Here is a 14,744-nt window from a genome sequence, read left to right on the forward strand (position 1 = left end):
AAAAAATTTTTCAAAAAATAAAAAGACCCCGTATGATCTGTTAGGTAAAATATCGCTGTGTCATAATCCAGTGAACTGGAAGTACGTATGGCTATACCTGACCTTTATGAGAGGCAATTAGAACTCTCCAGTTGCATGCTCCAGCTGGTAATTAATGAATATTCCCTTTTAATAAGTTATACAGTAGACTGCTTTTGTGGCAGAAGGATTAATATCTGCACATCAATAGCTTAATTCCAGGGAGAGATGTAATGTTTGTTTTTCTCACTGGATAAATTGTGCTCAAAAGGCTTGAATGTAGCTCCCTCCCCCAAACCCTGAGTACATTTGTGTAACTGCTAGTGATCGTGGAGTCTGAGAAATGGAGCAGTGGCCACATCTGTCTAGTGAACGGCTCAGTCCTGTGGTCTGTCCTGTTTCAAAATTAGCATCTCTTGGACATGGTTGGCTTTTTGGAGGTGTAAACTGAAAAGTTGAGATGTATTTTAGCTCCACTTCTGAATTAGCATTTCATCCCACAGCAGCTCAAATGTGTTTTCTGTCTTTTAATGAAAGTGCTTTTTATTTATGTAGCTTTGGCTGCTCTGAACTTAGTCATAGCTAGTAGGATCAACAGTGCATTAATGAAAAGGTAAATGTTTCTTTGAGAGCTGAATTTCTCCTTAAAGTGAAAAAAAAAGTCAGAAAATCATGGCAAAAGGGATAACAGTGATTTGGATGGAAGTGCAGCACAAATTCAGTGTGGATTGATCCTTGGCTGTGTCACAGATTCCTGTGTAACTGGGAACTGTAATTGCATCCCATTTTCCCTGTTTCTGATGATATCACTGAAAGAGACTGAAAAGCCTAATACCTGAGTTTCTTTAAGGACCTTTGACAGTCTGGAGTGCAACGTGTTACATGATTGTGTTGTATTCAGCATTAAGAGCAGATATTGTGATAAGTTGAGTCTTTTTTGAAAAAAAAAAAAAAGGCAAACAACTGAAGGTAGGCGAGTGGCACTTGTGGGAAATGAAGCACAAGTGATAACCATCTTCCATCCTCCAAGCAAACAGAAAGCCCACCTAGTTTGTAGTGGCCAGAATGTTTGTGTGGAGAGCAAGGCTTCTGCACTTCACTTTGAAACACAATGTGGACAGGAATCTGGATCTGGATAAACGTTTTACCAGCTAAGCTGTTGTTCTGAAGTGTGTGGGAGGGTTTAACCATACGCAGAGCATCTTTATCCAGCTAAGCTTTCATCTCAATGGATGCGAGTCATGTTAAAATTTAAGTTTCGTATTTGTAATCAGGATGCCAATTCCCATTGCCTTTTAATGGGAAATATGAAAAACGGGACTCACTCGGTATGAAAAATAACTTTTCACTTTATTTTAAAAGTTTTATTTCCTTGTAATGACTTAAAATCCACGAGTTATATTTTCTGAACTGTGTATGGTGATGCTGACCCTTCACACCAGGTAAAATAACCTGTCATTCAGCTCTGAGGTACTAGAATGATGCATGCAGGCTGTTGAGAGGAAGAACCACACTAACCTTAATGTGGCTTTTGCAAGCAAATGCAATTCTTTGTGACCCAGGTATAAACTTGAGCATGCAGTGTCCAGGCATGTTACAGCGAACAAGCTGGAACAGGAATTTATGTTACAGTAACCTATCATATTCTCCATCTGTGTTTGCATGCTGGTTTTATTGATATGGAGGGGAGCTCGATGAATGATATCATGGTTCCTTGCTCAAGAAAGACTCTTAGAGCCCCATTTTGCAGCACCAGTATGTGTCTGCTCTGAACAGTGGAAAGCAGTGAGGTCAGCCACCTGCACTTCTGAAGGGAGGGGGTTGAGAAGGGAATCAGGTTGCCATGTCATCCCTATACTACCCCTGCTTGTTGTATGATATCCGTAACTCATGGTGGATTTCCTGATGCATCTGTTTAAGGAGGAAGTGTTATTTGATTTTATATGTTAGAAGTCTTCATGAGTCACCATCCCTGTCACTTATTCACAGGGGTGTGTGTACAGGTAGTGGCAAAGTCCATGAAATGGCTGGACACCCAGGGGATGCCAAGCGCTTGCTGGTCCCAGGGAGTTAGGATTTGTCTATGTTACATGAAAACAACCTGATATAAATGATGATGGAAATAAGAGAGCTCTGGATTCAATGTCAGATCAGTGTCTGCTCCTAACTCTGCCAGTGATTTCCTGGATGAGTTTTGTCATGTCACCATAGATGTCTCCCTGTCTCTATCTGCAGGAAAGATGCTTTGTAAAGTTGCTATTTTTGTGGATATATTTATTAATGCTTTCACATGCTCAGATTTTCATGACATGCTCTAGAGAACTGCTCAACATTGTTTGGAGTCCATTTAGTGCAGAAATACCAATGTGTCATCGCTGGAAACTGAAACCCACTGCTTGCCACAAAAGACCTTCAGTGCAGGCCGTTTCTGTTCAGGCTTTCCCTGAAACCATCTTGAAAGATGTGCCCATCATATAAACAGCATCTTTCATTTTCATGGTCCATTCAGCCATGAATATCTGACATTTCCACATGATTTCTGTGACACTAGCATTCAGTACTTCTTTGTAGAAAGTCTCTCAACAAAGGCAGTGGTCTGTAATTTTTTACTGTGTCTGTTACGATGACAGTCTTTGTATCACAAATGCTTGTCCTACTGACATGGCAGCCACTAAAGGTCTCTGCTCTCCAGAGAACAGCTTGCCCAATGGACCAGGTCTCCCAGGATTTGCAAAAAGGCTTTCAGTATCAGCTGAGCTGTGCACACAATACTTTGTTTTCTGTTTCATTTTGATTGGTTCAGATGGTCCAAATATTTGCAGAACTCCATTAAGCTCTATTTGGGGTGAAGTCATAAGTTCCACTTTCCACCAAGGCATGGAGCCTGTCCAAATTAGTGTCAAAGCCTATATAATACCTTGGCTATAATGCAGGCTTGTATAGTATCAAGATCCTGTTTTCACAGCAGTTACATAGTTGTTACTTCAGTGAAGAATGATATGGCCCCTTATAAAGTCCACAAGCTGACGTCTGTTTTTTAATGTAATATTTACACTATTCAGGGAGCTAAAAGAAGGCTTTGCTTTAATAGATTCCTTCAGCTAATGCTTTCCCTTATACAGATGGGTTATTGTTTCCAGCTTTTGATACCTACGTGGCTCATTTTTTGGTTTGGCTTTTTTTTTAAAAAAAAAAAAGTGACTCCTGGAGCAAGGGAAGGGTTTTGCAATTATCACTGTTGCCTTACAGTTTTCTCTGAGGTTTTACTTGAGGGTCGAAACCCAGAAGACATTAAAACCAAAACAAGTATACACACACACACACCCAGCACCCTGCTTTTGCCAGTCCCTCTCCTTGCATCCACACCCTCCGCATCTCACACCCTGAATTGCTTTTCCATTTTCAACTTATCTTCCTGTCTCTGAGAGGAAACATGGCACAGCGATTTCTTACTTTGAGCAGAACTCACATTATTTGGGCAATGAAATGGCACTGACCCTGACACTACAGGTGTGAACTTGTCTCTCTTTTGAGAATGTTACCCAGGTGATAACTATAAATAACATTGTGATTTCATGGGGCTGGATAAAAATCTGTATGTTCATCCTGAGTATAAGTAGCTTTCTGGGGCTGCATAACAGACATAAACAGCTGGGTTTCAAGTACATAATCACATTTGTTCTAGTGAAATAAAGCACACATCGACATCCATAAAATTCTGGTCTGAAGAGGGAGCATGGAGGACTACTGAAATTAGTTGACTTTTCTGCTTAATATGCTCCTGGACAAAACAATTTCAGAAAGTGGGGATTGCATAGTGGAGTATCTGCCAGAATTTGTTCCACCCCTTCTTCCATACCATTTATGTCATGTCCCAGTCCCACACTTTCCAATTAATCCCAATTAGTTAATGACTACCACCTTTCCTTTTGATACAAACACACAGATATGATTCCCTTTGTCTATGGACCACCCCTCCAAAATGTCCATCAACATTTAGTCCCTGACTTCAGGCTCCATCTGTTGTAACAGTCCTTCAGGGCAGGAGAGATGGTGTGTAGTGTTGGATTGTTCCATGCTGAAGCCAGTTCTGGTTCCATCACCGCTGCACTTGTCCATTTCTGTCATCACTGCACTTTGCTCAGTTTCATCAAAATTAATTCTTCACTAATCTGGTGATTCTTACTGTAATATCGTTGATATGGTATGTAGCAGTAGTGATGACATACAGTATTATGTAGGAATTAACATCATATAATTCAAATCATTGGCTATTCTCACCCAAAATCAAATCTCCTGGAAGGACACACAGGAATTCCCCATCCTTGGTGTTACTCACCAAGTGCACTAAGGTCCTTGAGCAGAAGAAATCCCACAGATGGGTTTGCCTTTGCCCGAGTCAGGATTAACCCAGAGTGTCTTCCCCAGCATATTTTTTATGTGCATTACAGAGACTTTATCCCCTTCTGTAGAACATCAAAGTTTTGCTCGGGCAGGGCCATCTTGATTGGCAGATCCTGGAGTGTTAACAAACCAGGTGGCCTTTAATGAATGTGTATCCCAATGTTTGAAGGTCACAGCACCTCTCTTCACTTCTGCAAATTGAAGCAGCTCTTCACTTCTGCAAATTGGCTTTATTCAGCTTGTCATTCAGCAGTTTCTGCCATTTGTTGTATAGTTGTCCATACAGCAGCCTTCCACCTCCGATGTTTTCCTACAATACGACAGGACCCATCAGTGAACAGGGCATATTGCTTCTCATTTTCTGGTAGTTTATTATACAGTAGGGCCTCTTTAGCACTTGTCAACTCCTACTCTGCTGATACTCCAAAATCTTTGCCTTCTGGCCAGTCCATGATCACTTGTAAGATTCCCAGGTGACTGGGGTTTCCTATTCAAGCCTGTTATGTGCCTAGTGCAACCCACTTACTCCAGGTAGCATCAGTTGCATGACGTGTAGTGGGGACCTTCCCTTTGAACATCCAGTCTAGCACCAGCAGTCACAGCCCTAAGAGGAGTTCTGCTTCAGAATCAACCACAGGCTCCCCTGAAGAATTTTAAGGAGGACAAGTATTGTAGCTTATGTTGGGATATGAAGGCTAGATCCAGGAAGTCCTCAACTCGCGTATGTTTGTTTCTTGGAGTTCAGAATGGAGGCAGGACAAGTACAGGGGCCATACGTGTTCGCTGTGTTCTGACAATGTTCTTGTCACTTGCACTTCTACAAGTCTATGCAGAGACAATTTCAGAAGGGCACATGAGCACACCTTGTAATTCAGATTGGTGGCTCAACCTGGTTCCCTGCAGAATGACGTTACTACACTACCTCTGAATTAGCTCCCCATCTCAATTGTTCTCTTTGGGGATAAGATAATCTTATAAAAACAATGCTGCATTTATCTATTGCATGTTTTAATTTGGTTTTCCGTCAGCAAGGTCATACTTTGACTTTTGCACGGGAGGTTAAGGTCTGCCCAGTGAGAAACTGTTATCAGGATTATGATTGCCACTTCATAGTCTCCACAGCATAGGGCACCGGAGGGCAGTCTGCCAATGGCACGCGGTGTGGCAGTTCTAACTGGCTATCGGTGGGGAGTTGTGTAGTTCTGCAATGTGCCGTTTGGCATGGGTTTGGGTCCGTCAGTTTTCTGCTGATTGTAGCCAGGAAAGGAAAGTCAGGAAAAGCAGCAGAACTCCCTTCACTTTAAGAAGGTCACCTTGTTCTTAATTGCACCATTTGTTATTGTGAGATGGTGGGTGCAGAGCAGCTGTGGATGTAATTGTCATCTCTTGCCACTTTGTCAGTCCCCCATACTTTTCATACAGCAGTAGTCTGCTCTATGATGCTTTATTTAAATCTTCAGCTCTTCTTAATTGTTCAGTTGGATGCAAGGGCTGAATAAAGAGTTGTGATCTGCCTGGGGTGTGTCTGGACTGCACTCCTTTGCTAGATGGGGACAAAGCTGTTTTGTCAATATCGTGAATGGAGATGCTCCTTTAGTTTTCATGTTGAAATATCAGTGGGGCAAAGAGAGGGGAAAGAAAGATCCAATCCTCAGTCATGATTTTGTTGTTAATTCTAAATATGAAGATTTTGATTTGTGCAGAATTGTTGCCATGTATTGGTATGTAGCCTGGCAGGAACTCATCAGGTAGCAAGTTGTTTTCTGAGAGTGGCTCAGCAGGGAGCCTGTAGGGCTATTTCTTATCTCTAAACCAAATGGTTCTGGAATAGCTGTGGTACTCTGATAGTCCTACACATTTAATATTGTTCTGTGTATCTTCCAGAACAAGTTTTCTAGTATGAGTAAGCATTCATACACAGACAATGCTGGTGATATCCACACAGTCTTCATACATCTTTGGACATCCTTAGGATGAGTCAGGTGGTTCAATCTCTTATCATATGCTAGGAGTCTTAATACGAGTTATTTGTAGTTTATACTGGAAGATTAGGATCCTAGAAACCAATCCTCATTTTGCTGCTGATTGTTACACCTATCTAGAAACAAATACACCCCTTAGAATGAAATCTCAGTTCCATTGAGTAGCCAAGGAACAAGAAAGTATTGGTTCCTAAGCTGAGGTAGGTTGTTTTTTAGAAATTGAGCTTGGTTGAGCTTAGTCTAGTGATGATGGTTTCAGGTGGATTATTTGGAAGGTAGGGATAGAAGGATTAACAGTGGTCCTACTGTAATTGAGGGGATGCTATTCTGTTCCTTTGGATGTTCTGAGGTTGTGCTTAGCTTTATAGAATAGAATAGCATGCAGTAGACCAGACTGTTTCAGCTGGAAGGGATCTACAACAATCATGTAGTCCAACTGCCTGAGTATGTCAGGGCTGACCGAAAGTTAAAGCATGTTAAGGACATTGTCCAAATGCTTCAAACAGTGTCAGGCTTGGGGCATCAAACACTTCCTCTAGGAAGCCAGTTTCAGTGTTTGACCACCCTCTTGGTAAAGAAATGCTTCCTAATGGCCAGTCTAAACCTTTTTTTGGTTTAATGTGTCAAAATGAGGCAGTGTCTTAGTTTCTTTTCAGGTTCTTTGACTTGATTTTTTTTTTCTCCATAGCAGATGTTAAATGCCTTTGTTGGTGAATCCCACTGTTGCTCTAGCAGTAGAGGGGAAAAATAATTTATATGTTCTGTCATAAAGCTACAAAATATAAACCTGTTATCTTTAAGAGGGCTATCTTTCTGCTTAGAAACATAGTGTGTTTAAGGGACTGAGGTTGGCTGCTTAGATGCCAAAGATAACTGTGTCTCTATCAAACTTTATTATTCCATGTTTAATAACTTCAGCTGAAGGGGATTCTTTCTGTCTCACACCGTGGTGATAGTGCTAACATTACACTTTCAGAAATGTTTGTAATAAATGTTAAAAAAACACATCTGTGTGCGTTATACAAGAATATGGGGGGAGAAACCACAATGAAGAACGGTGCAATGAAGAATCCCAGGTGGTTCTACAGTGGCATTTCATCCTGTAAAGGCTCCTTGTGTAACCTTGTTTAACTTTCTGTTTCAGGAACAAGAGGATCCTAATAAGCTTGCTACCAGCTGGCCAGATTACTACATTGACCGCATCAATTCCATGGCAGCAGTAAGTTACCTCTCCTGCAAAGCAGGGAAGATTTCCTATCATAGAGATGTGTTTCTTTAGGAAGAAATCACCAGAGAAGAATATTAGCCCAAGTGCATGACTCATTTAAAACAGGACTTTTGAAAGACTAGTATGTGTGTTAAGAAGGAGCCCTGCTCTAGCAGAATCGTAGATTAGAAACCACTGTAAGTACTTCCAGTTTTTAATTCTACAATACTGAGCACGGAAGGCCATCAGGTTAGATTCTGGAATGAAAATTCAGACCTGGATTAATGATATTGAGGATTTAAAATTATTTACATGCCAGCTGTTAAGCCTATCCTTAGATCTCTGCTGAAGATGGCCCCTGATCCTTAGATCTCTGCTCACTGGTACTGGCCCTGAAAAGAAGGGACAGAAGTGGCTGTGTGCCTGTTTTGAATTCCTGTACAGTTCAGCTGCCTTTAAACTGTAGTAGACTGTAATGATCTTGAGGAGACTGTCGTGCTCTTGAGTGTTGTTGGATCACAAAACATAGTTCAGCTATGACCCCTATTTTGGAAATTTTGCGGAATGTTAATGTAAAGCTAGCTTTCAGCAGATGCACACACTCATACTTGTGTCTTGGCAGGGCTAGTCAGTCTGAAACAGTGAAAATGGAAAGCATCTTTTTCCAAAACTAGACTTTTAACTGGAGATAGCATTTTTGGAGACCTGTGTGTCATTTGGACCAAGTAGAGGTGAAATAATTTGGTTCTTCAAGAGGAGTTGTAAGTGCAGTGTATAAGTGAGGATTGTATGAAATCATGGACATGGGGAACTAAGGCCCCTATTTAGCCCTTCAGAATAGAAGAATAGGAGAATATTGGATGAATCAGAAAAACAATTATTTGTCAACTAGGTAAAGTTTTGTTCTGTTGCGTGGTTTCAAATTGATTTCTAACTAATCTACAAAAATAACACTGGTGTTATTAGTTTAGTAGAAGAGTTGAAGAAAAGGTAGTTGTTTATGTATGATAATATCTACTTATATAAGAGCAGATAAGTAGAGGAACATAAGGCTGTAACACCTTAGACATCAGATACAAGTCAACAAGATATTTGAGAAAAATTTCCTTTAATTGTCCTTGCTCAATAGCTGTGTGACATGTCTCTTCCGAAGCATCCAGTAGAGCTGGTCTCCAGCAGAAGCAGAACACCTGTATATAGTGTCCACTGATCTCCTGTGATATAGCAGATCTTATGTTTTGCAATTCTTTTGTTGATTTTATGGTCAAACTTTGCCTCCAGTTATTCACGTGCAGTGCATACTCAGCTTTTTTTGGCAGTTGCGCAGAAGTGATGATAGGATCTGTTCCTAGCATCTTAGGTAGTACACCTTATTTGTTTACTTATGCTTTTATGTTTGATTTGTAAAGGCTTCTCTGCACCTTTTGTATTGTGGTTATGAGCTATAAAATAATTTTCATTAAAATAATGCCTTAATGGCTGCTAAGTGTGTCAATGCTGATGCACTTCTCATGGTGAAATATTTCTTCCTCAGTAAAAAAATCGAATTACATGTTATTATAACTTACTACAAGAGGATAAAAGAAAAGCTGCTTTCTACTGTGAGTTATGAATAAACAAAATTATCACCTTCCTTCATGCCAGATTTTCTTGGGGCAGAGTAATGGAGTAGAAAGTATATGGACTTGGTCTGAGAAAAGAGATTGAGCTTTTGTGACTGGCATGGCACTGTGCTTTGATTTCCTGACTGAACAAATTTGCTCTACAAGGGCCATTAAGGAAAAAAATAAGTATGAAACCTTGCAATGTCACTGAGCCAAATACTTCTGGTAGGATTTGATCCAATGCCTCTCGAATCTACTGAAAGTTTTTCCATTGATTTCAGTCAGTTTTGGATTAGTCTGTAAGTGATCTTGATGTAAACCTGGAGTGAATATGCACACGCCACTATTGTAAATCTGGACCAGTTCCATGGAATGAGACTATATTTTGGCCTATGTTTCTAATTTTAAACTTGTTTTAAGAGCACCAATAAACACCAGCCCCAGTAATGTTGTTTGCATGCCTCAGCACTGAATGATTGATAACCTTGTATTGGGCTCCAAGCCTCATGATTTACTCTTATGCTTTAAGTGTTAAGAAGACATGCTGGGGTTAAAACCCCTGTTTCTGATTTACCACTTACTTGCTTCACTTCTGAGCAGGTGAAACTTAGTTGACTTGATTTCGCAGGAATTGTATCAGTGGAAAACTGGAGTAATACAGCTGAGAATCAGCTCCAACACACTTTAAAAGACATGTTCTAATGATTATTATTTAGACCTCTGAGATTCTTAACTACCAAATGGTTATTTTGGGTCCCTTATAATTTCAGTCCTAAATTTAGTGGTGGGTTTTTCTAGATTTTTTTTTTTTTTTTTTTAACTACACCCAAGCGGAGCTGGCTCAGAAGTGGCGAAAGAAAAACATGTTTCAAGTTGCTTCCTGACACTGTCGAGTCTATTTCAGTTTCTGTCTCTTGGGCACTATCAGGTATTGCAATATTTTAATTAGAAATGCTGCAAGAAGTATTAGAGTTGAAATGGTAGCAATAATCACACGAGTGTTAGTTTAAAATACTTTATGTCCTTGGGGTTTTTTTAATAAAATTTAATCTTTGCATCTCCTGTGAATAAACTACATAAGAATCTTTTTACATGCAGCTTTCACATCTTTTTCTATATCCTTTGTTTAATTATGAAGTTCTTTTTTATATATTAGCTTGGCAAAAAAGTCCTTCCTACCTGGTGATAAAATGAAAATGGCACTTTTACCCTGCTGATGTCATGAAGTATCTTTCTGTGGATTTCAGCAGGCCACAGCCTCTGTGCTCAAGGATCATTTTCCCAGGAGACCTGCTGCAGTTACCCATCCTATCTGCCCCTCACAGATTATGCTTGCGAGCAATGCGGTGATTCCTGACATGTTTAGCATTCCCTACTTGTGACCTCAGACCACTACGTTAGGAAGCACTTTAGGTCACATAGTCCTGATCTAGTTCAAAAAGCCGTGCATTTTAGGCACAGTCCTGTTCCCACAATTGTTTCTCTTGCTGTGACTTTTTAGATTTGGTAGTTTTTGGACCCAGTTCTCACAAGATACGATAGTAAAACCAGATCTCTTTGCTAGTCTGCAGTGTGCTATTCCTCTAGAGGGATGCACTGCCCTGTTTTTCAGGTAGCCTGACTGAAACCAAGAGGCCACGTAGATCATTGGTAGAGTCTTCTAGGCCAATCCTTAAGAGAAAGCTATGGCTGCTAATGAGGTCTAATTTAGAAAGAGGAGACTCCAAATTTGCCCAGTCCTCTGACGTCTACATGCTATAAGTAACGCTGGTTCTTGTGGAGAGGTTGCATACCCACAATTAGAGCCTATTTCCATTATCAAGGCCATTGTCATCTTCTGCTGACTCATCAGCAATGACACTTCTTTTCTTAAAAATGCAGCAGCTGCCCTGTTAATAACACACGTAGAGAAACCTCCCAGTGCTGCTCCTGCCCTCCTCACCCCTGATACAGTCTGCTTGGCAGCACAAATAAACACAGCCCTCACTTTGCTGGGGAGGCAAACTTCTGACAGCACTGCCTTGCTTTTATGAGCTTGGCTGTGCATGTGTTTCCACAGAGAGGCATTCAGGTGAACGGTAGTTGCGGATCCAGCTTTTCTGGAGAGATGGCTTGGTCGAGAGTATGAGACGGGGTCAAGATTAATAAATACAGCTGTAACCAGGCCCTTTTCCTTGACTCAGAAAGCATTTGCTCAGGGCAGAGCAGCTTCACAGGACATTAAAAACATCCATTGTTCAGCAGAATTTAGGAGGTGGATGACAACTCTCTCCTCCATCTGGGTTAGGTGACATCTATATTGCTTTAAACTCATTTGCTTAAAAGTTCAGTTTTTTAAAATTACATCTATTCATAGTTTATGACTCACAGTTCATTCTCTTAGTTCAGCCTTAATGTATTTAGCGATGTGGTGCACCTTGAATTTCAATGGACTTGTTTTCTTTGAAGTATCGTTTTAAAGTAGTATTGTCCAGGTATGTCAGAGGAGACATGCAATGCAATATCTTTTAATCAAAGTTTGATTCAATTTTCTTTGTATTTGTTTATGAACTGGAAGTGATTTCTTTGTTAGTTATGATTTTAGAGAAGATCTAAAGTGCTTGGGCTATAATGAGAAATCAGAACATTCAATTTGCTTTTTCCCTATTTATTCTATTTGCATCTTTCCTTTTTAATTTTATTTGTGTGAGACTGGTAAGTAAAACTAGGTCCTTCATACAGTATATTGCTGATGCTAGTTTGTACTTTTTTTTTTTTTTTTTTACTTTTTTTTTTTTCCTCTCTCTCTCCTACCTGGACTGTCATTATGGTCCTGTGTTTTCCTTCCCAGCAGTTCATGGGAATAATTAGCCATTAGGATAAGGTGTGGAAATTAATTTGTGTTTTAAATAAAACTAAAATGTTTTATTTTTAATGGAGTCAAATTTTCAAAAGTCATTTCTTGGACTACCTGAATTTCCATGTGAATGATTTTTTTCACAAATTCATGATTTTTTTTCGAATAGGCAATCAAGTTGCTATACTTTCCTGGATGATGCACTTAAACCATAGAACTTAAAATATGCAAAATGTGCTTGTAGGAAAGAGCCTTATGTATACCCATTTTAGGGACCAGATAAGGTCCTGGCACTGGTTTTTTCCCTCCTCCCAGTATGTTTGGTTAACTGATAGTAACTAGCTGCATCCTCAGCGCAGCAGACATTAGTCCTTGAATGCAGTTTTTAGTTCAGGAAAGCAATTCATCAGTCAGCCACATTAATGAAATCCAGCCTCAAATATAACTTTTGCCGAGAAAGCTATTTCATAATGCAAACGCGTGACCAGTCTGTCTTTGGAGAGGGCATGAGGATTTGAGTTCCTGGCCACGCACAGGAGTGAGAAATGAAGGGCTCTTGGCTGCCTGCAGCTTTAGAAAAGGGGCTTTCTATAATCACCCTCTGTTGTAAAGGCAGGATTATTTGTATTTGTTTCATTTGGAAATGGGCCTTTTTCACTCTGAACGAAATACTGTTGAGCACCTTCCTACCATCCATTTGCTCTCCCCCCACAATGGCTCAGAAGAGAAATTAAGCCGTTGGAGGAATGGGAGCCTTTCAAAGAAGCATTTATGGGCCAAAGGAAAGATGACCAGATGGGCTGTCACCCAAGAAAATACAAATCAAGCCCCAAATCACACCCCAGGACTCTGCCATTGAGATTCCATAATGCCTGTTCAGGGTTTCTGTTTATTTTTCAAAGAGGGGGATCATATATGGCTTGGCTTAAGCGTTTCAATTTATGTTTCTGGCTGTTGGGGGATGCTGGCAGAAGATAAAACATCATCAGCTCATTTTCCATCAGTAGCGCTCTGTCATTCCATTAGGGCAGGAAATAGCTTGCTCTGTTACTGAGTGAATTTGACTTTAGCGTGGATCAGAGAGAGGACCCCTAGAGTTAAACACATCTCCCTGTGCCAGCTGTTCAGCATAAGACAGCAAGGGCATGTAGCCAAATGACCACCCTCAGGAACCGACATGTGTTGGCACCACATGGTTTGTAAAAGCAAGCAACATGGGAGCTCTTCCAAGGGAAGTGAGGTGTTGGGGGAGGGAGGGTTAAAGGAAGTTCCAGCGAGAGGAAGGTTTGCTTTGGTGCATGCTAAATACAAAATAAAGGCTTAAATATTTTGCTGTAATGGGCCGTAATTGTAGCTACTCAGATTCCACCACAGAGACGTATAATATCAGATCCCTGATAGATGATACTAGTTTAATCGGGTTATTCATTTGAGAAGGGGCTCAGAGCTGCTTTCCAGATACCACTAAGTGATATCCCCCAGAAGTCCTGCCAATAAGAGTGGCATTTATCCTCTCCATTTTACAATTAAAGTGACTAAGAAGACATAGCTATAGGCCAAGAATTTCAGCATTAGTCTTGACTTTTTCAAAAGTCACGCATTGAAGTTGTTAGCCGGAATGGTGTATGTGATGGGCACTGCAGAGTGTTGCTTCACATCCCAAGGTCGCAGTGGTGCTGAGTGCTGGAGCCCTGATTTCCTCATCTACCACTTTTTTCAGTGGCATTGTCTGACTTTGAGAACCTTATTTTTTACATTTATTCCACTCATCATCTCTCATCGTGATTTCACGGTCACCCACACCATCTTCAGTTCTAGTTAACTGCAAGCTCTAGTTGTCTCCAGCTGCATACCAGAGGAAAACCTAGTTTCTGTGTGCATCAGTTTACTTGTTAAAAAACAGGGACAGGCATTTTATGATGCTCCAGCTTTTTGCAATACATGTTCCTAATTAGCAAGGGCAAAGTATATAGGGAAAATCAGTATCTTAAACCAGGTGATATACTTGGTGTGGGAAAGAAAAGTCAAACTTGTATGTACACAAACTGTACACACAAGGTACTTGCAGGCTTTTTCACCACTTGAAGAAAAAGTTTTTATGCTTTGAAACCCAACTCACAAGTCCGGGTATATTTTTTTCTCCCCACTCCCTCCTCCCCCCAGTCCCTCCAGCCATGTCAGTCTAATAAAAGATATTACCTCTCCCTACAAACTTTGCCTCACATATCCATAGATCACCGCAGCAGAGCACTGTTCCAAATTAGGTACAGTTTTCTGAGGGCATACTGGCAAGTAGGATTTTCGGGGGGTAATCCGAGAACCTGGGTTTAGCCAGTGTGGCAAAGCGGTATGCTGCTGCCAGTCCACATGAGCAGCCTCATCTGGATTCAGTTTTGTAGCTGAGGCGCTGCTTTCCTGGTGAGAGGTCGGCAGGCACCTCTGCATGGGTTGATGGGATAGTTGTTTTTCATAATTCTTGGCCTGTCTCTTAGCTTCCACAAAGCCCGAGCTTTCCTGATTGTCATCTTTTCTGAACAGATGCAGACTCTGTATGCTTTCGATGAAGAAGAAACAGAAATGAAAAATAAAATTGTTGAAGACTTGAAGACAGCTCTGCGGACTCAGCCCATGAGGTAATGTTGTTCGTCTTTCATCACAATTCACAGCCTCCCTTTGGTCAGATGTGACACGGG

At 40.7% G+C, this 14,744-nt stretch overlaps 1 protein-coding gene across 1 annotated transcript in view; it reads left to right on the top strand.

Moving 5' to 3' along the window:
- The window catches only part of LOC104515259 (disheveled-associated activator of morphogenesis 2-like), a 55,494-nt gene that overhangs the window by 35,192 nt on the left and 5,558 nt on the right, over positions 1–14,744 (top strand). The window contains exons 3-4 of the mRNA XM_010159173.1: positions 7,549–7,623; positions 14,590–14,684. Of these exons, the coding sequence (XP_010157475.1) occupies positions 7,549–7,623; positions 14,590–14,684 (170 nt within the window). The remainder of the gene's footprint in view (positions 1–7,548; positions 7,624–14,589; positions 14,685–14,744) is intronic.

The sequence above is a fragment of the Eurypyga helias genome, unplaced genomic scaffold (assembly GCF_000690775.1).
Source record: "Eurypyga helias isolate BGI_N326 unplaced genomic scaffold, ASM69077v1 scaffold4389, whole genome shotgun sequence".
NCBI lineage: Eukaryota > Metazoa > Chordata > Aves > Eurypygiformes > Eurypygidae > Eurypyga > Eurypyga helias.